Source organism: Pseudonaja textilis, chromosome 2 (genome assembly GCF_049901715.1).
Source record: "Pseudonaja textilis isolate UNSWEBS1 chromosome 2, rPseTex1.2, whole genome shotgun sequence".
In the NCBI taxonomy this organism is placed as follows: domain Eukaryota; kingdom Metazoa; phylum Chordata; class Lepidosauria; order Squamata; family Elapidae; genus Pseudonaja; species Pseudonaja textilis.
In genome coordinates, this window is record NC_141991.1 from 28,217,773 (window position 1) to 28,243,804 (window position 26,032).

A 26,032-nucleotide genomic window follows, 5' to 3' on the forward strand; every position below is an offset into this window, starting at 1 on the left:
ACCTATGGAACAGCTGTCCTGCCCTACATAAGAGGTACTACAGACAAAATCAGTAAGATACTACACAGACATCACATCAAGACTACCTTCAAAACCGACAGAAAAATAGCAGCCATCCTTAGAAACCCCAAAGATAAAATTGACCTGGAAAACCAAGGCATATACGAAGTCCCCTGTGCATCATGCCCTGCCACATACATTGGACAGACCAATAGAAGAATAAGTACCCACCTGGATGAACACAAAAATGCAGTCAAAAAGCTGGAACACACTTCCTCAGTAGTCCAACACATGGAAGCCACAGGTCGTAGCATCAACTTCAATGGCACCAAAACCCTAGCCACTATAGAAAACCCCAGCCACAGAATCATCAGAGAAGCCATGGAGATTGAAAAAAGACCAGAAAGCATGAATAGAAGAGATGACTCCACCAGACTGTCAATCATTTGGAAGCCTGCACTCACAAACAAAAAAATCTCCACGCCACAAGCCAGGCAAACACCTGGGCATAGACAGATCCCCCCTGATACCTCCAGCTCAAACACACCCCAACCAGGCACCCAGATGAAACCTAGCTTCCTAACTAATGATAGCTGTCCATTTACCTGGAGCCAAGCTGCACTAAAGGCCTCCAATAAAGTAACACAATGTTGCCAGCCAATCAAGAGACAAAAAGAGCCAAAAAACAGACAGGAGATATTAGAAACACCAATCAAGCAGAACACAGCAAACTCCAAGACCAATAAACACAGAGCAAGACTCCCAACCAATCAGGGTGAAGAAAAAACCATTCTGGCACAGCAATAGGCTGCCCCAAATTTAAATCTGAAACCACTATAAAAGCCGGACTCACAAATGAACACTATCCAGAAGCCTGATGGTGGCAGATAAGATTCTGCTGAAACGTTGCTACAACTTTAAAAGCACAACTACAATGACATTGGAAAATACCCAAACAAAGCTGAATGCCATACATGTAAGTACCCGCGAAAACTTAAGAAAACAAATATATATATATATAACAAATGTATATATAATTTTTTTTAAGGGGGGGGGGGGGGGGGGGGGGGGGGGGGGGGGGGGGGGGGGGGGGGGGGGGGGGGGGGGGGGGGGGGGGGGGGGGGGGATATAGTGTGCATTTTAAGAATGTACCAAACAGAATTTGATTGGAAGTTATGTATTATATTGAATGTTATAATCTTAAAGGTATAAATTGAAGTTTAAATAAGAGTTGAATGGACAAAATCAAAAGATATAAAGGTGTCATACTCCAATAACTACAGGGGAAAATTTGTTTAATGAGAAAAGATAATATGAAATTGAAACAGGACAGACAAAAGTACAAATATAATGATTTGAATTGAGATATGAGATAATTTAAAATAAAGTTGAGAAAATCAAAGGATGGGAAAAACTATGTAGAAAATGTTAAACAGTAATAAGATATGGAATAGAACACAAAGATAAGCATGAAATTGAGTTTGTGTCTGTATGAAGAAGTGACAACCCGTGATCATCTATTCTCAAAAAAAGATGATGTAATTTTTTTTTGTGGAAACCCAAATAAGTAAAATAAAATTTATATTAAAAAAAATATTTTTCAGCCAATGAAGGGCAAAGATAATCTGATGATGTTGTCATCTTCAGCAAGTTCCTTTATTTCTCAGCAGATGGCCTTCTTGGCTTGTCTTGAGCTTGGAAGGTAAGCATGGCTGGTCATCTGAATAAGAATTCTCCAAGGTTATATGCTGGCTGAAGAGAATGAAAGTGCTTCTGTAACCTGGCCTCAACAAACTTAATACGTGGCCTTCAAAACCTTTCCCAAAATTGGGCTTTCACAAGGAAAACATTTTTGGATTACCAGTACAAAACTATTCTTATATAGAGGGGTCCTTGATGCCCTCTGAGCTTGATTGTTTTGTTGCAGATGTTTCATTACCTAAATTAGGTAACCTCAACAGTGATAGCAATGCTGTTACCTAGTTTGGATAATGAAATGTCTGCATGAAAACAACCAAGCTCATAGAGCACCAAGGAACCCTCATTTCAACCCTGACCTTCAAATATTCTCCCTCTATTGGTATTCTTACTGTTAATCTTCTCATCATTCCTTATCACTCATCCCTTCCCACTTGTGACTGTATGACTGCAACTTTGTCACTTGTATCCTTACAATTTATATGGACTGTTTCCTGGTATGATTTGATTGCTTATTGTACCTTATGACTATTATTAAGTGTTGTACCTTATGATTCTGGACTCCTGACGAATGTATCTTTTCTTTTATGTACACTGAGAGCATTTGCACCAAGACAAATTCCTTGTGTGTCCAACCACACTTGGCCAATAAAGAATTCTAATTCTAATTCTTTTAGCCCTCGAGAGGCAGAATATGTGCTGAAGAAAGGGATAGCAATAGCACTTAGACTTACATACTGCTTCACAGTGCCTTACAGCCCTTTCTAAGCACTTTACAGAGTCAGTATATTGCACCCGACAATCTTGGTCCTCATTTTACTGACTTCAGAAAGATTGAAGGCTGAGTCAACCTTCAGCCAGTCAGGATTGAATTCCTAGCTATGGGCAGTGAGTTAGCCTGCAATACTGCATTCTAACTACTGTGCCACCTCAGCTCATAAGGAAAGAGCTTAATATCATCGTATGCCAGGCTTTCAAAACCGAGAAAGACATGCAAGGTTATCTCTGAGCAGTTTCTTTTATTGTTCCTCATCTATTGACAGAAATCTTGGCAAAGTAAAGACTTCTTACATCATTAAAGATATTTTTTAAGAATTTCTAGGTAGGAGCCCTCATAACTCTCTTTCTCCCAAGCAAAACACCTAAACTTCGCTATCTCTTGGTCCTCTGGAATGCAGTCCCTCCCTCATGGGAATCCAGACTACATTCCACCATATCTAAAGCCTGTTGAAAGAACCACCTCTTAATTGTGAATGAGAAAAGTTTGTAGGAATGGAATCCAGAAGCTACAGTCTTAAATCTTGAAGACACATGGATACGTATGGTGAAGAACTCATTACAAACCCACAGAGAGACAGAAAAGAAAAGAAAAACAGCTGAGTCATAGTCATAGAAAGAGAGGAATTTTTATGGCTCTTAAACACTTTTCATTTTTCAGGAAAAGATCAGCCTTTTTCCTTCTCCCAGAACAAAGGGAATGGAATGGACTATAATGAAATCCACTATATCTCATGTTTCTTTTTCTATTTCAAGAATTTTATTAAAATCATCATTATATAAATGCAAATGAAAATAAAGGCGATTGGAAAATGGGGAAGGAAAAGAAAAGGTAGGTAAGCAGACTTCCAGCATTTTTCAGCATAAGTAAAGTACAGAATAAAGTTAGCCTTAGCTTGTTATGTTACCATCTTAACAAGTGCTAGCCATGTCTATAACAGCAAACTACATTAATCAACAAAACCTAATGCCAAGTGTACATTTTTTTTCCCTGTCTCAAATGACTTTCAGCAAATCCTATGACTATTCAGAAATATCAACAGTGCGGAATATTTTTTTAAACTTTTAGGGGTCTATGGAAATTCTCAATCATCCAGGTCATGGTTGTCCCAAAAGTGCTTTTCCAAAAGGCAAGTGGACTTTCTTGGTCTTGAACTGGAGAAGCTTCTTGGATGAGAAACGTTTTCAAAGGGAAAGACCGAGAAAGTCCACTTGCCTTTTTGAAAAGTATCTTTGGAACTAGTTAGCTCATGGTTGAACTATGAGCTCTTGATGTCTGGTTTCTTTCTTCATGATACCAAAGAGCAGGAAAGAGCATCAGATAAAGGGAAGAACAATTAAGGAAAAAAAGCACATAGCAACCAAAGCGGGCAGGCCAAGCTATTATGTATAAAGGACTAGCAAACTCCACTCTCCCATGCACTTATCACCTAGCCAGGTAATAAACCCCAAGCTTCCTGATAACCTTATTTAGTGACTTCATAAACAAGGGTGACTGAATACACTCCTGTTTAAGCTACGGTCTAACAATCCCGAGGCCAGGTTAATTTACCTAATGACTCCTTCTGGCACTGACTTTGCAGCTGGAATGAAAGTGCTGAAGATCGGGATTTCCTGTTGCAGCTCTTAAGCTATTGGCTCAATAGGATACCATGGTCGAAAGTGAGAAGTGATAAACCCACGAATAAAGGCAAGCTAAGGTTAAACAGGGACTATTTAAGCCAACATAATCTAAAGACTTAATAGCTAAGCAAATTTATGACTGTCGAGGTTCCTGCCTGCCTGAGCAAATACACTAAGCACGGAGGTTAAAATTAAACTGCTGCAGTCAAGAGTTCATAAGGAGGACTCTTATAAAATGGCTATAAATTAGGCTCTGATCTGTATGCAGGCACACAAGACTGATTTTATCTTTGGAAGGAGAGATAAAGAAAATGTTGGAGGGCATCAGGAAGTTCCTTGGATTTTCTCACAAAACTGCAGAGATTGCATTACAGAATTTCAGCAATTCAGCTTGGGTTGAGAGACTGAAGCTTGCTAAACAAGCCAACCTCTTTACTACCTTTACAGAGTGTTTTCCTGTGAAATAGTCCTACTTTGAAAAAGTGCTTAAAAGTAACATGGTTATTAGTTAAATGCTTTCTTGGAAGGGAACTGACTGAAGAGCCATTGTCATGGCTTCTGATGCGTTATCCAGGGAGGAGAGGTTTCAATCAAAGCTAATATGAGGTCATACTTTCAAAACTTTTAATAGGATGATCAAGAATTGAACTTCCACGGTCTTTTCTCTAGAATGGGTGATCTGTGAGTATGACCTATGCAGTTCCAATGCTAAAATATGGTCTGAAATCTTATTGGACTAGACCCAGTCCCAGATGATTTGTATCCTGTAAGTACAGCATGAAATTAGTTAGCCCTCATCTTCTCAAGTACCTTGTCCAGCAAGATGGGAGTTCTCAAATACATAGAGGTTATCTATAGGCTTTCCTAATGGCCATTTGAAGATGCTTCACTAATTATTCTTGAAGGTCCTCAGGATAGAAAAGAATAACAGAGTTAGAAGGGACCTTGGAGGTCTTCTAGTCCAACCCCCTGCTTAGGCTGGAAACCCTACACCACTTTAGACAAATGACTATCCAATCTCTTCTTAGAAACTTCCAGGGTTGGAGCATTTACAACTTCTGGAGGCAAGTTATTCCACTGATTAATTGTTCTGTCAGGAAATTTCTCCTTAGTTCTAAGTTGCTTCTCTCCTTGAACAGTTTCCACCCATGGCTTCTTGTCCTGCCTTCGGGTGCTTTGGAGAATAGCTTGACTCCCTCTTCTTTGCGGCAGCCCCGAGATATTGGGACACTGCTATCATGTCTCCCCTAGTCCTTCTTTTCATTAAACCAGGCATGCCTACTTCCAGCAACCGTTCTTTATATGTTTTAACCTCCAGTCCCCTAATCATCTTTGTTGCTCTTCTCTGCACTCTTTCTAGAGTGTCCACATCTTTTTTTACATTGTGGCAACCCAAACTGGATGCTGCCTCATCTCTATTATAGCAGAGGTGACTATCTAATGTTAGAGTGATGTCTTCCATCTTCTCTTGATGCAGCAGCAGAGAGTGTGATGTAAATGCAATCGGGGCTAGAATTTGCCCAGCTCCTATTGGCCCTCTTTGACTACCGGGTATACATTATCTCCAAGTACAAGGCACGAATCTCTGTGGCCATTTTGCTTGGGCTGCAGGAGAGACATGATAGTGAACAGCCTGGCTGGTACTTTTAAAAACATAAATCAGGACTTATGTGTGCTCCTGGTTAACACATCTTCTGTCCAATATCTTTCCAAGCATATGATCAGTGCATCTATAAGACAGCCCTACAGAGAGTGAACTCAAAGACCTATAAAGCATATGTATATTCCCTTTAATATGATTTAGTTTTGTATTTTACGGATCTTCAAACACAAAGTTCAGAATTTAGACATTATTCTGAATGCAGGTCTCAACTTGCAACTGTTTGTTTAGTGATCATTCCAAGTTACTTACGGCGGCACTGAAAAAAGTGACTTATGACTGGTCCTTGTATTTATCACTGGATTTCGTATTTACAACCATCACAGTATCCCTATAAAAATTTGGGCAGTTGGAGCCTGGCATGTATTTATGATGGTTGCAGTGTCCCAGGGTCATGATTGCTATTTATGACCTTCACAGCTGGCTTTTGACAATTAGAGTTAATGGGGAATCTGGATTTACTTATTAACTGTGTGATTCACTTCTCAGTTGCACTGATTGTGCGTAACTCACATAATAACTGTCCAAAGGAAATTCTGGACCCAATTCTGGTTGTTAAATCGAAGACTACCTGTATGTCACATGCCTCTGGACACTTTTGGTCTCTGCTGGCATTTATCAGGAAGTTACTGAAGACACTTCTTTGGAAGAGTAGTGAAACCATGACACTATGCTAAAAGAAGCACCGAGGAGGTTATCCAGGAGTCAGAGAGAGCTGTAAGATCTTCCAGTGACTTGTGGTTTTAACGTCTTTGCTTTTCGACTTGAGATTTATGATGATCAATGAGGTGATCCATCCTTAAGTTGTTTCAGCCTAGCCAATAAACACCACAGAGACTCACAAGGGATGAGGGAGTTAATCCATGTGTAGCAGGAAATTGCCCAGAAAGGCCATTTGGGAGACAAGGAGGAGGAATATAAACCCTCTCGAAGCCAGAGGGCAGCTGCTTTTACATCCATCTCTTTTGCTTCCTTTATAAATCTCTACATATGTATTTGTTATCGTAGTGGAGCTGAAATGGGGAGAAGGCATTGCCAGAATTCTAATATCTTCCCTTGCAACACCCAAGTTATTTCATACTTGTCAAACTGAAAATCCCTCCAGCCTGTATTTTCTGCAAGGATCCAGTTTTCTGCTCCACAATTCGACAATCCTAATTTTGCATTTTGTTAAACAAAGAAATGCATTCCAACATTTTGGTTGTCTTTAAGAAAAAAAAAAAAAGACATCAGCATTGTTGAAATTGGAAGGGTAGGCCTAGTGGCTGTTACAGAGTGGAAAAGCCAGGGAGATTTGGACGTAGCTTCATTTAATATTTTTGTAGAACTCAGAATTTTAGAATTTGTTTTACCCTAATGGAAAGATAAAGGAATCTCTGGGGACTTTTCTCCACTAGTCATAGCCAAATTTAGAGGGTGGCGCTCATCTGTTTTTAGGCCACTGAGACAGCACTGTCTGAAGACATTTCAGTGGTCATGCGGCCAGCATAACATCACACCTCAGCACAGACCGTGCAGTGAAACACGGAACACTGTTACCATCCCACTGAAGTGGTACCTATTTATGTACTTGCATTTACATATTTTCAAACTGCTAACTTGGCAGGAGTTGGAGCAAGTAATGGGAACTCATCCTGTCACATGGTGTTAAGACTCTAACCTCCAGAGCAGACTTTCTCTAGTGTCTATTAAGGCACTGAGCCACCGTGCCTCAGTGGAAAGAAAGATTTGCTATTATTTCTTCCTCTGGAGAAGGTAAATAAACTTTTGAACCTGGTTATTGAAGGATTCTTACAATTTCCAGAATGCTCGGCAACCATGTTGAGTGTGGGGGCTTTGAGGGACTGAAACTCAGCAACTGAAGAAAGTTCAAATTGAAAAAAAAACCCACGCTTCTAAAGTGGATCTGATCTATCACTAATGGTTACAGAACTGAATGAATGGCAAACGGGTGACATATCATCATTTGTTCTTTAACAAATGGATTCCAGAATATAATGCTAGCAAATTTAGAGGTCTGTAATGGACACCCTTAGAGTAGAAAATAGAACAGTGGAAAGGTAATCCCCCGCCAAGGCAAGTATAACCTTAAAAAATTGAAACGTTTAGCCCACATTAGGCTTGGTTCCAAAGATGATGGTGATTAATTCCACATGCCTAAGGGAACATTAGGCCTCCTTTCACTTCAAAAGCCATTTGTGTGATGCAGCTCAGGAAATATTCTTTCAAGGGGAATGATGGAAATGTATGGGATCTGTCAATGCTTATTGCTAGCTTTAACATTGCACTCTTATTTAGCATTTTATATGCTGCTCCACTTGTAACAAACTCTGAGAGGTTACTCTGTAAAATAACGTTAAGAATATAGACAAGAACAAAACACATATCATGCAGTTCTGTGCCAGGGACAATTAACCACTTCAATTCAAACAGAAGAATGTGTTCCAAGAGCAACACTTCATAACACATTTGCCTCCGAGACCTGCTGAAAGAGCTAGGTCTCTGGGTATACATGGAGAGAATGCTACTCTAGCATTGAGAAGGATACACTAGCATCGTTCTCTAAATTATCACAATATTTTTAAATTCTGTATCTACTAAATCTGGATTATTAACTATACCATCCAATTTAGCATTATTTGAGAGTTTTTAGTGGTGCTGCTTCGTCCCTTCATGACTGCCCATAGCGTGTCTATTTCTTCCCCTCCTCCTGTCCAATCCAATTCATTACTTGCTTGTAGTGTTATAACCAACTGGTATAACAACGGGTTCGGTGAGGGCGCGCCTCATGTGTGTGTGCTCCGCGTTTAAGAAAGCTAATACTTACTTTCAACTGCAGCTGAAGAAAACAGCTGACTGCTCTGCCACGTGAATAAGCTGTGCTTTATCAAAATGACATGAAGTACAGGAAAGAGCGGGGTGGGCGGCTCACATGCTTGTCAGAGCGAACTGGTTTGAAACTGATCATTGGAACAAGGGGTTTGCCCGAACCAGTCCAAACTGGGAGAATCCCACCCCTGGTTATAACTTATATTTGGATTGCCTTTCCTTCTCCTAAGGCCCAAAAGGACTAGACTCTGTGGATACTGCTATTCAGGCTTGATTTATGCATACAACATTTAAATGTAGCATACAGCACTTAAATGTTGCTGGTTTTTCTCCCTATTACCTCAAGTCTGACTCTTTCCCAACTATCACGCATTGAATGTAGATACCAATAAAAGAGTATTTGTAGCTCAGGACTCAACTATGGAGACCTTAATGGTCTCTGAGCTTGTTTGTTTGCTTGCAGATGTTTCATTAGCCAACTAAGTAATATCATCAGTGATGTTTGCTCCTTGTTTATCAATAGTAGCTTGTTTCGCTATTTCCAACTCAGATTTGAACTGTGGGGTCCTCAGTAATTACTTGATTAGGGTAATATTTTTGCTTGTTTGTTTGCTTGGGATTAATCCCTGCTTATCTGGATGTTGGCTGCTAAAGAGGATGTATCATGGTCTTTTTGTTTCCTTCTTAGCTTTTCTATGGCCCCTTTTGAAGTGGTCTGTAAATGTGTTTCACCTCTATATGCCTACTGATGGCTGATATGCCTGAATGCTAAGCTTCCAGGAATTCCCTAGTGGTTTTGGATTGGTCTTGGTCTAGGATGCTCAGTTTCCCAATTGAAACTATGGTTGAGTCTGTCCATGCTTTGTGAATATATAGACCACATTGAATGTAGATGTTTGAAAACAAACTTCAGTATGAGGGTCACTTACACAGCCACACAGTCATCCTGACTGCATGGATTTCCGTGGTGCTCTCCTTTTTGGAATATGTATCTTGGCAGACATCCAGACCCTGAATCCTTGAATTTTTATTGCGTTACCCAGTACTGTCGACATTTATTTTCTTTATCAAGAACAAATATGGCTACAACCATATACTTTTTTTTTTTAATTCATTTTATTCATCCTATGTATACATTTCGTTTTTGTCCATAGGAAAGCACCTAACCAATGCAGCACAATATGGTCAACAAAGGAAAATCACTGAAACATTATTTATCCCTTTCTTTTACTGACCCAAAAGGAAAAGGAAAATAATTAAAAAAATAATAAGCAACATAACAAAAGTGCTTGAAAATATTATTGGATTTCATAAAGATTAATGGGATCCTTAGAAAAGTATATGTATATATTACAAACCGCTTAATCATTCGGTGGTCCTCTTGTTGGGAAAAAAAAAAGAAGTAATCCACCTCACACTAAAAATTAGTAACTATCGTAACTTCCTTATATGTCATTCATTTTCTTTCCCTTTTTTTTGCACCATTGATAGACACCATAATACTACTTAGTATAAAGGAATGTATAGGGTTTTTAAAATATATTTTTGTATAAATACTCAGTCACCTCATTACTGAAAAACAGCAGATGGAATTAAGCACCATATATCTGTCTAAATGCTTACAGTGCAAGTTTCCCTTTTCCCTACGGAACATTTTAAAAAATGAGTGATATTGTAACAAAATCACTACTCCTTTATACTACACAGTATTTCCACACAATGTACTCTGAAAGGTATTTTTGGCATTTTTCCTTTAAAAAAATACACCTTTTAATATTTATTTAAACCTATAATGTATATTTAACATTTTGACCTGCCTGAATTTATTCAGTTCTGAAATCTATTAACTGTGAATGCTTTCACAAAACATATTTTTTTTTCATTTTTTGTTAAAGATATTCATATATGCTTCTCATCGGAAATCATTCTACGATAACTGTAAAGCAGATTAAAAAACAATATTTTGCCATTAATCAATAGAACGAAGGAACAGCTTATGCTCCACAGTGAAAGTGAGAACATTCAGGAGAAATCATATTGATGGCCAACATTATCTTACAGCAAGAATAAAGGTATAAAAGATGGGTAGTTTGGTGTCCATTCATGAAAAGTTCAGCTACTTTGTTGCATTCTACCTATAATACAAGACTCTCCCCAGACTGTTTGCCTTCTCTTGGGAATCAACAGATAAGTTTCCAGGGAACTTGGACGAAGTGTTTGGCTATGCCTTTTACAAGGACTTGAGCAAGGACTCAAGACTAGTTCTTAGTTTGACCCCTCTTCCCTGCCTGGCTGGGAGTTTCCTAACATTTGGGCATATTGGTAAAAAAGATTATGTTACTTGTTTAGTCAAAATAATTTTGATCTAGCAGTCAGGTAAATAATGAGCTTGGAAGATCTAAGTACCTGTGAGATATGGAACTCTTTGTGGAGAATCTTGTTTGTACTTTGTCTTCCCAGACTGGTCACAAGCTATTTAACCTGACAAACTAGTCAGAACAAAAATGCATTCGATATTTGAATATGCGATGCTATATTAATCAATTCTTCTGATATTAATACAATGTGTTTATTTTGAATCAGATTTTGCTGGCAACCCTTTTTACGTCAGAGAAGGAGTTCCGCATAAATTATTGTGAAGGGACAGATATCTCAGGGAGGTTTATTGTAGAATCATTTATTTTTTCTAAATCTGCCCAGTAGTTAATAAGCAAATTGCTTAGATGTTTTTCTTCAAAAAATAAAATAGCTCATGGGATGATTTGCAAATGCATAGTGTAATTTTATTTTTTGAAGCTGTTTATATTGAAAAATGTAACCAACTTTATTGAGTTTATAACTTACTGATTTTAACGTGTAACTGCTATTAGGGATATCAAGTTTGCCACAAGAGAAATGGCTTTACTCCAGTAGTAGATAACTATTAAGTTCTGAAATCTTGCCATGCAATAATTAAAACTCAGCTAAAATTAATAAAATAAGGTATGTGTGCTTATCAATCTTGCAGATAAAGTTATTTTAAAAAATAGGGAAATTAGACATAGCACCTCTTCTTCATATGGTATATTTGGCAGAAAAAAACATCCTTCTGGTATTACTGACTTATGAATAACAGAAATTAAATATTCTGATTTTTATGAATTATTTTTGGAGCAAACGTAATGTTTTTACACACAAAAATGATTCTGTTCTGCATGGCTCTAGAGTCAAAAGGCTTTAAATATAGCAATTGTGATCTGATCCACATGTATTTGTTTTTTTAAAAAATAAGAATGCAGTGTATATCGCAGATTTACCTAATTCCTGATAAGAATATATGCTGTGATATAGCAAATATAGCAATTCCAAAATTACAACAATGTGGATGTAGATTAGCGTACATTATTTTGTCCTTATTAATGATTCTGCAATTTGGTTTGAACAATTTTTTTAAATAGCAGGATTGTTTTGTGCTTTTAATGAAGTATAAGACTAATTGAGGCAAAATATGTTTGTATTCCATTCTGTTTGCTTGAAAAATAAGTATATTCTTCCTCAGCAGACACTGAATTCTTGGAACTGGGGTTCAAATATGTCCAGATCCCACCTCTATTTAAAACCGTGTTTAAAAACATGGTTTTCTGCTAATATGAAATTTTAGGCAAAAAATTCAAATATCTAATTTTTAGGGATTTTTTTCTCTCAGTATTCATTTAGTTTCCATATTTTAATTTGTGATTTTGAAGACCACTGATCCAGACTGATAGTAACTGTTCCTTCTGGCTATATGTTGCCAGTATGATAACACACAAATCCTATTGCTAAAATGATTTATCTGAAGAAGGAACCGCTCATAAATTTCTGAATAATATTAGGCCTTCCTCCAATAAAGGCAAACGCTTTGTCTGCCTTAAACTAATATTTGAAACAATTCTCATTTTACACAAATTTAATTACTCATTCTCCATTGCCACAAGATATGGCAAAGAATTAGCTTTTAAAGCCTACAGGTTATTAATAAATATTATCATATTAGCACCAAACCAGTGACTTTTATAGGATTACTCAATGGAATTACATGCCATTAAATTATGTAAGTTATAGTTATTGATAAAGTAAAAATACTAGTATGCGTGTTCACCAAATCTCCGCAAAGTACTGATTGTTATATAAATTTAATAACAATAATTATTTTCCTCATAAGGAATAGTTGGTTTTAAAATGCCAAAAATATCTTAATGAAACCCAGTTAGCACCTTACAAATATCAGTGCAGCCTGTAACAAGAAGAGAAATTACTGAATGAAGGTAAACAACTGAATACAGTGACAATAAACATATCACTTTTGTCAATATGCTACATATGATGTAGAATATGTAAAAATGCAGTGGTGTGACTGCAAGGTTTATTTTTTTAAAAAAAGAACACAGGATAAGCAGCTTTAATATAAAATTTTACATACAAAAATATTAAATCAAAATAAATAATTCCGGACATAAATATAATACATTAGAACTTCAAGAATATACTGTACACACACACGTATGCACACATACACAGATACAATCATTACATACATTTCTCTCTCTCTCTCACACATACACACACACATGCGCATGCACACACACACAAACATAGAAATTTTTTTAAAAAGAAGGCAGAGGTATTGCTTAATTGTCCTTCATCCATCTTGCTTAAGCTCCCGGCATTAAGAAATCCTGGAAATTAAAAACAAGATAAAGAGATCTCATTTCTACTTTCTACACAACTGAGGGGTGTGTGAGTGTGTGTGTGTGTTTGTGTGTATCTGATCTTTTATGGGGATAGTCTGATATGCACAGAAGCACCATAATTCTACTCTGTACAGTTTAACAACCCCTTTTTTTACATTAGTGCAACAGCTTCCAGCACTAGGTCCTTATACCACAAAATTATCTTTATGTCATTCGACTTAGGCTTTATATGCAGATAATTGAATTATGCATATATTCAATACATGCAGACTCAGCAATTCCTCAATGTTTTTGGAACCACCAAGTTTGTGAGAATAACTTCCCCAAGGGTCAAGTGTCCTAGACATGGCTGACATCCAAAATGTCAACTTGAAAAGAAAACTGGTAGACTTTCCTTAAAGCAAACAAAGAATCAAACCAAACCACTATTTTTGTATGGAGTTGATTAGCTGCCTTGAGTGCTCATCTTTAAAGAAAGGGAATGAATGAATGAATGGCAATTCAGAAATACCAGACGGGGATAGGTTTAAGTGGATGGGATTACTGAGAAATTGCTTTTTTATGAAATGTCATAGTAGTAAGCAATATTGTTGTGATGACATCTGAATATTCAAGAAAAACAAAGCAATAAAAGTTAAAACTTAATCAATTGACAAATGATTAAGAATGTTTCCGACATTGCTATTCCTTATATCGTTTGATGGAGTTCTAAACTCTGAGGACAGTCAGCATGAAACTGAACATCTGCTGATAGCAGTATTGTAACTATCACAAAGCACACTCTACTCCTTTTATATGTGAAGGAGTAGAGTTTGTCTCACAATACTGCTTTTGTCATTTTGAAGCAAGGAGCTATGGATATAGTTTCTGAGAAAGTATCTACAAAATGTGCCTCTAATAGTGAGTGAAAGAAGGGCCTCTTTGAACATCTTAATCAAAGTCCGGATGGCTTGTCATAATCAGCAAGCCTATGAAATGTTTCCTAGAGGAGTCCATAAAGGGGCTTTGGAGCATATGCTTCTGGGTGCAATTCAAGGTGCTGGCTGTCACCTTTAAGGCCCTTGGCTTGGGACCAGGTTATCTGAGGGATCCTCTCTTGCTGGTCACATCCACCCATCAGAGTGGGGAGGCAGGGAATGTTGCGGATCCCATCCCTGAGGGAGATACACCTGGTGGGACCCAGAAGAAGGGCCTTCTCTGTGATGGCTCCCTCTCTCTGGAGTGATTAATCTCCAGAGATTAGAATGACCCCCACTCTAATACTCTTCCGGAAGGCGCTGAAGACCTGGTTCTGCCAGCGGGCCTGGGCAACCCAGAGTGGGATGGAGCCCATTACATGGCTCGTGTGATCTGCTGTCTCCAGGGCGGGGGTGAGAATTGGGGAGTGATTTTGTTATATTGTACTGTATTAATTTATTTGATTCCTTTTGTTAGTTTTTATTGTTTTAAATGTGGTTTTTTTATTCTGTAAGCTGCCTTGAGTCACCATGGGTGAATAGGTGGTAATATAAATATCAATCAATCAATAAATAAATATGAGGACACAAAACTCCTGTCTGCTCCTCCTCCTTAAAGCAATGAAGTAGTCAGTAAATGATGTCTACCTGTACTGACTTTTGAACAAATCACACAAATCTGACAAACTTAGGGAAAAGGTGGAAGTGACAATTTTAGAGCTAAATCCAAGTATGGTTTTGTGCCAGAAGTGATGTCATTATACTCAAATGCATCAGTGTACAGTATTTGATGATTCCATGTACCATAATTCTGAGGCTGAGAGATTGCAAAGCAAAACTTGTCTGGTGGAATTACAGTTCAGCCAAATGAACTTCACCGGAAATAAACATAGACTCAGTTGATGAAATAAATAAATATATAAATTAATACTGACCAGATACACAATTAAGCCCATAAACATTTAAATATCTGTAAATATAAACACAAAAATATGCAGAAATTACAATTTACCATTGCTATAACACTTGAACATCGAGGCCAGTTCCAGATGATGGAGTACATTTTCCACAGTAACCACCACATTTTCCTATTACTTTGGTACCATCCTATAAATAAATGAGAAAAAAAATACATCAGAGAAGAGTAAAAGCAATTCTTCATATCCCAAATCTATTTGAGCAATTTATGGAAGGAAAATGTATTTACAATCCTAACCCCAATTACATTAGGCAAAGGGAACATAGTGAAAATGCAGAGGGTTATAAAAGGAAAATATATTTAGGTTAAAGAAACATACAACGAAATGAAAGAACTGATAGTAAAATAAAAAATGTATCATAAAACAAAGACGTCGCCACCCCAACTTTGTAAAACCTTATGATTTTAAAATGAAATTATATACATATAATATTCAATGTTTGTTCTGTTTTCTTTAATATATGTGGGTATATGCATAATTTTGTATGTATGTATGTATTTATTTATTTTGTTTGTTTATTTATTTATTATTATTTATTTATTTATTCTGTCGTGATTATGCAATGTATTTTGGAAGTAGTGACCCTTTGAAAGATGCATGCAACAAAATTTCATTCTGATGTATGCTGATTAGCGTACATTCAGAGTGACAATAAAGGTTATTCTAAGTTTAAATCTATTTCAGCTTCAAATGCCTTTTGATTTAAAAACAACAGAATTTGCCTCAGAAATATATATATATAAACAAACAATACGTGAGACTTTCCAGTCTTACATGTTGTTAAATTGAAGTCTACAAAACTTCCATGTATGCTACTCTTGATCTCTGATACTGATCCCACTTTCTTGTTCACTTATTCTCCTGACAGTGAAACTTCAAGAACTACGCCTGACAGCTGAAGCGGGGAAAGTAGACAATATTGATTGTCTTGACTCTCTGCTTTCAGTTGGTCATTTGGGACTCCCTCTAGGAGTTACTGCTGAACATCGATTATTATTTTTTTCAGCTGCTTCAGAGTAACCAAGTGAAAATTCCCCTTTGCACTGTCCCTTTTGAGACAAACATGATTTCATTTTCCACATGTCTTGGCTCCAGAGGTGGGCTTCAAAAATATTAGCAATGGGTTCTCTGCTCGGTTGCTGGGTGGACGTGGCCATGGTGGGTGTGGCCTAGTTGGCCTCCTGCACCATGGCCGGGGGGACGGGACTTTTGTCCTGCCCAGGCTCCAGAGGCTTTCTTTGTTTCTCACCTTCCTGAACTTCTAGGAAGCCAGTTTTTTGCCCTCCCCAAGCCTCCCTGTGTGCCCTGCACTTACCTGCATCCAAAATGGGCCATGTGGGGACTCCTGGGAGGGGTGGGGCAGGCGGGATCAGCCAGGAGTGGTTCTCCCAATTGCACATAATCTTAGTTAGGGGCTCTCCCAAACCCCTGAAAGCCCCCAGCAGCCCACCCCTGCTTGGCTTCCTTTATGTGCAAGTGGCCCAAGTATGCCAACCATTCTGCTGGACTTGTCCTGCTTATTGCAGCAAATTGTTGATCACGGCAAGATTGAAATTTGTGTAGACTCTCAAACTGTGGGTGTGCAGCTTCAGGGGAAAGACTGGGGACCATCATGAGGAAACCTAAAATGGATTGCACTTGTTCTTGTTCTGCCTGAATGCTTTTGCTGACCTGATGGACTGGGTTATGTGTAGAAAATAGACTATTTGGTCTAGTGTTGGAGGTGCCAGGCTAGAAACCAGAAGAGTGTGAGTTCTGGTCCCACTTTAGGTATGAAAGCCAGCTGGGTAACTGTGGGCTAGTCATTCTCACTTAGCCCAATCCACCTCTCAGGGTTATTGTTTTGGGAAAAATAGAAAGAGGAAGGTATATTAGGTGTGTTAGCTGCCTTGACTTATTTATGCTTATTTATTCTTGCTATATGTTATATTCAGGCATATTCATGAAATTACTATACAATTATTAGTATAGTATAAATAAGCCATACAGAATGGAGCAGCCTAGCGCATTATTTCTCTGGAATCATGGAAAATGAGGGTACTTAGGTACTACAGACCCTGGGAAAGAATTTGTCTTTTTTTCCTTGAGTTTAATGGCATTGTTAGAACAAGCACTGAACTGCCTACTATGGAGGACTCAGACAATTAATTAAAGAAGTATGTGCAGTCACGAAGCTCAGTCTTTTTACTTTCACAGTTAAGGAGATCCACTAATTAATTGCAATAATACAGATCAAGTTGAATTTACTCCATTGTATGGGTTTAACCCCACCAATTACATACCATGCTTTGCAATTCTTGGGCTTTTAATTTTGACTTCAAGGGGCTACCCTTTCGTATATACACACACACATGAACTTTTGCGATTTACAAGAAGGAGCAGCAAGTTAACATATGCAACATTTTAATTCAAAGTAAGTTTCACTTACAGGAGATCTTGTGATTTCAGAAACAGCGTAATTTCCTTGTGAAAGCCACTTTGAGGTCTGCAGTACTGACAGGCCAGTTCCAGAGAGGTTGATGCTAAAGCGACCCTTTCAAAAAAACAAGAAAAGACGTATATGAAATTGTACTGGCTCTCGGAAATGATTACTAAATACTCCAAATGCATGCTCCTTTAAAAACAAAGACAGAGGGAAGAAAAAGAGAGAAAATCTATTTGTGAACAATGTCGTTTTCTAGTGCTTTGGGTCCCCTGTGTAACAGCAGACCACAAGAGTCATTATTCTAACAAGATCTCCCTGGCACTGTTTTCAATTGTTCCAAGCACTCGCAGCGATTAGCACATACTGTACAAATCACAGCAGGAATGAGATTAAGCATTTATTCTCATTTGTAGCAGTTTGAGAACAAGGCTGCCTTGCTGTGGCCTGCCAGTTGAGGGCATTCTTGTCCCTCAAGTGATCTTTGTTGCTCTTTAACTCTTCTGAAAGAGGGAAAGAGAGAGGAGAGAGAGGGAGAGAGAGGAACAGTGGGAGGGAGGGAGAGACACAGAGAGAATGAGAATATATAACTTTCCTACATTTGGACAGGTATATTTTCTTGCTCTTTTATCTACATAGGACATTTGCCTTGTTGACTTGTCAGGATTTTCTGGGGCCAAAGCTAAGGCTCCTTTAGCATTTGTATGTCTGAACATGTTGTGACATACAAATGCTAAAAGAGACCTAGAACACATTATGAGTTTAGTTCTATTATTACATCATAATATTTTTCTACCTAATCAATTGAAGGGGTATCTCTTCTTTTTTCACCCAATTAATCTCAAATATTTGGAGCACATAGTTATTTTGCTGCATGAAGCGCTGGTGTTTCTATCAGGTAAAACAGGACTCTGTGTATTTTATTTTTACTGTAACTTTATGCAATGCTCTTAAAGGTAAAAGTAAAGGTTTCCCCTGTCAGTTGAGTCTGAGTCTAGGGGTCATTGCTAATCTCTGTTTCTTAGCTAAGGGAGCCAGCATTATCTGAAGACATTTCCATGGTCATGTAGCTGACGGTATGATAGTGCACGGGACATTGTTACTTTCTCACTGAAGTGGTACCTATTTATGTACTTATATTTGCGTAATTTTGATCTGCTAGCAGGGGTGGGTTTCAAAAAAATTTCCTACCACTTTGCATGGCTCATGTATTAAATATAAGAAAAACAAATTAAAGAACATTTGATCACCACAATATTTAGACCACCACAACAAACCCTCAGTTCAGAGAAACATACTCTTGCCAGTACAATTTAAAAAAAAACAACATTGTACAATATTTAAGAAAGGAGATGTTAGACAAGGAGTGACAGAATAAGGCAATGGCTGGCGTGTGATTGATTTGATTGGGAATAAATGACAAAATGCTGGAATATAACTCGGAATCAAGGTCTAGAGGGATACCTGTGGGCATTTGGCTGCACTGTAGCAATCCCCCGCAGTGGCAAAAGGAACAGGTCTCCCATCAAGTGTCTGTGCAAACTGTAAATCGGTAGCTGTGAAAAAAATATTTGGCAAGAACCACAGAGACAAAGGGGGAAATGGAATGGTTGTAAAAGAAAAAAAAATGCAAATGTTTAATTTGGCTCTTACATAAAATAAAACACTTAACTTTACACATTTATTTTCTGACTCATCAGCAATCCTCCCTGATTTTTCACATAGATAATTCAATAAGAAACGTGGCACAAAGTTTTAAATTTGTGTAGTGAGATACTGAAAATGAGGAATAATTCTGGGTTAAGCCATTCACCATTACAAGCATTGTAAATATGTAGGGGCACCAATCTTTTAGCAACGGGCTACAGGTTTGCCTCTTTTCCATTTGTTTCTTTGTTTTCTAATACATCTAAAATTGTAGGATTGTTCTAAAGCAGCAATTTCCCCCTGCCATTTGTTTTCAAACATAAGCATAAAGTGTGGATGTAGTCCTACAGACCATAAAAGAACTGCAAGGTATTCGGCCTATTTCATACGCCTCTTTAGGAGCTATCGCTAGGAACTGTCTCTAGCTCGAGACAACGTCCAGTTAGAATACAAAAACCAGCTCCAATATTATTGCTAAATTGTGCAATCGGATTGCTCCTGTATACCCTTTCTGATGGGACTTCAGTCAAAAGGGAATTCTGGTGACAACCACCTTCCCAATACTGTGAAATGTCAAGCTCCAAGGAAATCAGGAGATCCCAGATACCCAATGGGTATCAGGATTTATTGCAAACTTAAGCTTTCTACAAGAATCTGAACTGATAATGTTCAAAACAATTTGGTGGTAGATAAGGCATTCATGGTGGGCTGGACTTAGATCTTTTGTGGGTCAAAGGGACCCGTGACTGGTGATGTGTTTGACTCCTCCCTCAGGCTCAACCTAATTATCTCCTACACTAATTTCCCAATGAGAAATGGGATCACATAAAGTAGACCTTTCATGTCAATGCCTAAGATTATGATGTCACATTTGAGTTTAGCTGAGACAAGATCGGGAAAAGAACATTCGCAGAGAACTAAGTTTAACATGCAAGGTAAAATATTTCATTTTAAAGGAAAATATGGTAACATAAAAGTTAAACTTGGGAAATGTAAGCTGGTCTCTTTTAAAATAGTAATTCAAACAATTCCAACAAAGTTAAACAAGATGAGAAACAAAATATTATTGTTACTCACTTATTATCTGCATAGCGTTCAGGTCCAGCCTTACTTTGCTGAAGGCAGAAAACCCAGCGGCTGTGTAATCTTTTCTACACTGACAATTCTCTCTTCGGCTTCCATTATAGGGACACTCAGTAGGGTTATGTAACCTGAATCAAAAGAAAACCCTTTTCTACTTACTGCACGAAAAATTATGCAAAGTACGAGACATAACGAAAAATACAGAATGGCTGACTGTTCTTACCTGTAGCTGTAGACTTCTGAGAAATTCTCCGCATCACCATTTACCAAAGTGATGTATTCTTTAGGGCTATCAGAGTCCATGCCAGCACAATATATCTGGGGGGGGGGAAAGGAGCCATAATTTTATGAAATAATTAAAACTGATGATGAGCGCAAAGGGCAGAAATAAGAAGAGGATATAGAATTATGATTTTCTGAAAAGCTGCACAATGTAAATGTAATTGAATCTCAAAGGGCCAATTGCTCATTTTCTTTTCACATTGTTCTAATAATCTTTTCCCTCTCGAACTGAGAGCTGAAACAGAAAGTTTTCTTCATAATGATACTTATTGTGGAATGCCTTGCTTCTAATTCACTGAAAAACAAATGCCTATACTTCCAGCAAGCCAACAGAAATGTACAAGAAGCAGAAGAATCTGTAGTCACATGAATCTAAGGTTTTGTTTTTCCCTGTCCTATAAACAGTATTCCCCTCCAAAAACAGAGGAGGTATTTGAATCACACCTTTAAAAGTCTTCCTTTAACTTTCAGAAAATATTCACCATCCTCAGTAATGACTTGGAGTCTTTTTGCTTCTTTGCAGCTTGTTGGTAGTTCACCTAAAATAAGGAAAAGAAAGATGAGGTTCTAATCAGCAAAAACAAAACAGTCAAAAATAACACAGCGTGGATTTCTAACAACTGATCAGTGGAATATTACTATGAATATTTCAAGATACGTGAAATAGCTTCGATTATTTAATTAAAGAGAAAGGCCTTGGAAGTGTATGAAGCAGGGAACCTCCCCCACCAACACCTGTAGTGATGTTATAAAATTTGTAAAAGGTAAGATTTTGTGTGTGTGTATGTGTGTGTGTGAATGACTCAGCACCAGGCTTCCAATGTCAGTGCAACCTATGGCATTTTGCTCACATAGCCATCTAAGTGATATGTTATCACTGGTTGCTCTTCATTTCAACTGATACCAGCCCCAGCGTTAGGCAAAGCATGCTCATCAAGACATGCCCACCGAACCAGTGACAAAACAATTTGAATCTCACCACTGACCTAGATCCTAGGAAATTTTATTTGTGCCTTACATTCATTTCCCTCCCCCTTTGCTTCTTCCTGCATTCGAGACTGCACAAATGATGGTCTTTCAAGAACTGAGCCCCATGCATTGTCATGAAATCAAGCACTGTAATATTCCCTGCTATTTCTGTTGTTGCCTTCCTGGCTTAGAAAGTGCTGCAGGGCATTTTTACAATATACCACTGAAGTAATGCCAAAGCTTCAGATCACTTGAGGGTTCTTCAAACCAGAGTTCCCAAATACTTAAGAGAGATTGTGTGAGCGTGGAAAGGAGCTGTTGGTTCTTTTTTAAATCCTTCTAAAGGAGTGTTTCTCAACTGTGGCAACTTTGAGTGGCATGGACTTCAACTCCCAGAATTCCCCAGCCAGCAAGGCTTAATTTAATTTGACTGAAAAAGTGTGAGACGTGATATAAAAATGTGTGGAACTAGAACTGAATTAGTGCAGGATTAAAAGCAGAGGTGGTATTCAGCAGCTCTGACCAGTTCTGGAGAACCGGTAGCAGAAATTTTGAGTAGTTCAGAGAACCGGCAAATACCACCTCTGACTAGCCCTGCTCCCATCTATTCTCTGCCTCCCATTGAGTCCCAGCTGATCAGCTGGGTCTTCTTTTGTTGCCCTGCACAGGAGAACAGAGCTGGAAAGCAGGTTAGTGGGGTGGGGAGGGAATGGGGATTTTGCAGTAACCTTCCCTCAGGAATGGGGAGGGAAGAGGAATTTTGCAGTAACCTTCCCCAAGGAATGGGGTGGGAATGGAGATTTTACAGTAACCGTCCCCTGTCACCCACCAAACCATGTCATGCCCACCAAGCCACGCCCACAGAACCGGTAGTAAAAAGTTTTGAATCCCAGCACTGATTAAAAGGAAAAATAAAAGTCATTTCCAAAGAGTCTTACAATTATGGATGTTGTGGCATGGTCTCCTTTCCTCAGGTTTTAAATCATCAAGGCACAAAGTACTTGTTTGGTCACTGTTTGTGAGGCACTGAACTGACCGATGCATCACCCCAATTCCACAAGTCACCGAACACTGAAAAGAAAGGAAACCAAATTCAGAACCTTTCCTAATACCCATGTATAGCTTTCTAGTGAATTATGGGGAGAAAGAAAGAGAGAATGAAAACTTAACTGGCCAACAAAACCAAAGCTTAATTTAAAGATCGATAAAAAAGTGTTTGTGCATCTTTATCCTGTTGGCTCTTCTGAACTCTACAAATGCTTTATTACGTATTTGGAACAACTGTGTGAAAATTAAGATGTTCTTTAAAAACACAAAGATATTAGGAACTATGCACAGTGAGCACTACAAGCCTATGGAGGCTTAAATAGCAGAACAATTTTTAAAAGTAGAAAAAACGGGGGAGGAAACTTTTCACACACTATGCAGTTTTTACCCAGTGCTATAAACAGCAATTTGCCATCTAACTAACTCGCTCTCTCTGTGCAACATATACAGATTTGTTTGCTGGCAGGCATATTATCACAGCTATTTATGACTGGATATAGTAATATACCATCTGAAAAAAAGGACATGCTGAAAGAAAACCAATTAATTGTTCAAAATATCATTGATCTTTCTGCAATAAAGCTCTTTGGTAAGGTGCAGATCAAAGATGGAACAATTAAGGAGAAGTAGCAGGATAAACTGCAGGATAAATTGCAGACTGCATCAGCTGTTTGCAGTTATTTAGAGAAATTATTTTCAAAACAATAAACAAATGCAGATGGATACACATATGGTTAAGGAATAAATAAGCTTAAGGTAACACTTCCCATTTTTAGCACAAACTAGAAACTACATTGTCCCTAATTTAAGAGCACATTAGAGGGTTTTGAGAGCACATCTAAGTCACCTTTGGGTGGGCAGAGGATTATCTATAACTGGTTGGAAGGAGTACATGGGCCCCAACATTGGGTGAGACAAAGATGCAAAATGTGTAGGACAAAATGTTAATGTTTTTAAAACCATGCTAAGCCACTTTAAGATTTACATTACGGCTTTTGTGTTTCCAGCCTCAAAAATAGAAAAAAATATATGAATTTGCTGAATTTTCTCGAAGGGAACTTCCTTGCTCTAAACCACACTTCTCTAACTGCATCAGTAATAACTATTGAAAAGAAATATAAGCAACATTTCACCATAACAGACTATTCAAGGACTAATTTCTCTTTTAGCAAAGATCTACAGCCACAACAAGCTTTGTATCGTAAACTGTATGAAGCCAAGTGAAAATCCATTTAATAAATATGAAAGTTACTTGAAGAGCTGTCAGAAAGGCTCTTTTCTAAAGTTCAAATGGATTGGATTTTATTTCTGTATCCAAGCAATACAAACAATTGGTCACAGCGAGAGGAGAGCCTTCTGAACTCCAAACAAATGCCAGACTTTTCAGTTGTGTAGGAATGGTGTTAAAAGGAAAGAAAGATCTGTATGTGACCTTGTAAATGGAATTTGGGTTTTTCAGTAGCAAAATTCTGTATCTCCTAGCAACACAGGACCACACAATCTGACCACCTTGGTTTAAGCATGCTTCGGTCAACACTTACTTATTTAGTGTTGGCCTGCCTAGCTTTCTTTCTTCATTTATTCAACCGCCTAGAGTTCATATTGCTTTTCCTTATGCATGAGGAGAAACAATGATTGGCAGTGAGGAGATAACCTAGGTAAGGAAAAATGAATTCCCTCTGAAGCCAGAACTGAATCTGGAACAAATTTTCTACCCTTTGTTGCTATTTTCTATTTATGTTAACTGGTTGGTTACTCATTTTATTTCATTTTATTTATTTTATTTTATTTTGCCAGGAACCAAACATGTACTTCTCAAAGCCACTAACATTTATGTCAGCAGAGATATAATTATGTAGATATCCTTTGTATACAGATAAAACCTGTAATTTCTGGCCATTCATTGTAGGTAAGGTAAAGGTTCCCCTCACATACACGTGCTAGTCCTTTCTGGCTCTAGGGGGCGGTGCTCATCTCCGTTACAAAGCCGAAGAGCCAGCGCTGTCTGAAGAAGTCTCCATGGTCATGTGGCTGGCATGACTAAATGCCAAAGGCGCACAGAGCACTGTTACCTTCCCACCAAAGTGGTCCCTATTTTTCTACTTGCATTTTTACATGCTTTCGAACTGTCAGGTTGGCAGAAGCTGGGACAAGTCACGGGAGCTCACTCCGTTACGCGGTGCTAGAGATTCGAACTGCCGACCTTTCTGATCGAAAAGCTCAGCATCTTAGCCACTGAGCCACTGTGTCCCCTTTTGTAGGTAGGGAGAATTAAATCAGGGTAGGCAACCTTTGAAGGGTGAAAAGGTGTATTTGGCAACAGGCCATTTTCTAAAACATAAATGGGGCCATGAAAATGAGGTGAGTGGAAACAAACCAGGAACTAAAATTCATTAAATATAATTAATCAATTTGTATTTAATAAATGTTGAATGTTGAATGTACAACTCAGTAGCAAGTCTGTATGAAACTTGTAGGTGAGACCCTCAATTAGCAGAGAGTGAGGTATAATTAGTGTGCTGATGGTGCTCAGTTGTACATTTGTACGCTGGGTTGCTCTTAAGGTTTTTTTCTGGTATGTGGAGGCTGGATGGGAAAGGTCAGTTTTTGTTTTAATTCTAGCAAGCCCAAATGGTTGCAGGCTTTAAGGCCTCCAGAATCTGAAGATGTTTCTACCTTTGACTCTGGTTAGGGTGGCAGACAATTTGCAGGTACTCCTGGGCTTGCAGCTGTTGACTGAGAAGAGGGCAGCCATGGCCTTGAAGGTTTTTGTGCAATCCGTTTGGTGTATAACTTGTGGCCCTTCTTACCTGGAGAGGCTATGCTCACGGTCACCCATGTTTTGTTCACCTTCCAGTTGGACTGGTGCAATGTGATCTGCATGCAGTAGTTGCAAGGGATCTAGTGTGTCCCAGTACACACTAGTTTGGGGCATAACCCGATTTACTGATGTAGCAACATTGCTTTTCAAACTGTTCTGGCTCAGAGTAAGCTTTGGGGTGTTAATTCAAAGTGTCATAGTGCCGGCTTGTTTGCAGGTCTGCCTTTATCTAAGTATTTCTGCTCATCCCACATAATGTGGCAGGTTAGACATGCTCTGTGTCCTTCTGCCATCTAGAGACGTTCAACCCAAGAGACGTTCCTTCCCTATTATGGCACCTATGGAAAAATGTTTCCCACACACAATTGGATTAACTAACCCTGTTAGCCTTTTGTAGAGCTTCAAAGATCTGGGTATCCTGCAAACATTGTGCCAAGGATGCCTGCTTAGCTTGATACATAAAATTATTTCAATTTCAGATAGTTCACTAGAAGCCCTGGTCACACTGTACTATTTATGTATGTTT

General features: G+C 38.3%; 1 protein-coding gene across 3 annotated transcripts in view; it reads right to left on the reverse strand.

The window, feature by feature from the left end:
* Window positions 1–11,749: 11,749 nt before the first annotated feature.
* Window positions 11,750–26,032, reverse strand: part of ADAMTS9 (ADAM metallopeptidase with thrombospondin type 1 motif 9) — a 153,105-nt gene continuing 138,822 nt past the window's right edge. For all 3 annotated transcript variants that reach the window (XM_026721947.2, XM_087923609.1, XM_087923611.1), the window contains 8 exons: window positions 22,577–22,709; window positions 21,114–21,208; window positions 20,611–20,705; window positions 20,382–20,515; window positions 19,122–19,213; window positions 17,664–17,768; window positions 15,268–15,362; window positions 11,750–13,284 (listed from right to left, as the gene is read on the reverse strand). In XM_026721947.2, coding sequence (XP_026577732.2) covers window positions 15,273–15,362; window positions 17,664–17,768; window positions 19,122–19,213; window positions 20,382–20,515; window positions 20,611–20,705; window positions 21,114–21,208; window positions 22,577–22,709 — 744 coding nt within the window. In that variant the 3' untranslated portion in view covers window positions 11,750–13,284; window positions 15,268–15,272. The remainder of the gene's footprint in view (window positions 13,285–15,267; window positions 15,363–17,663; window positions 17,769–19,121; window positions 19,214–20,381; window positions 20,516–20,610; window positions 20,706–21,113; window positions 21,209–22,576; window positions 22,710–26,032) is intronic.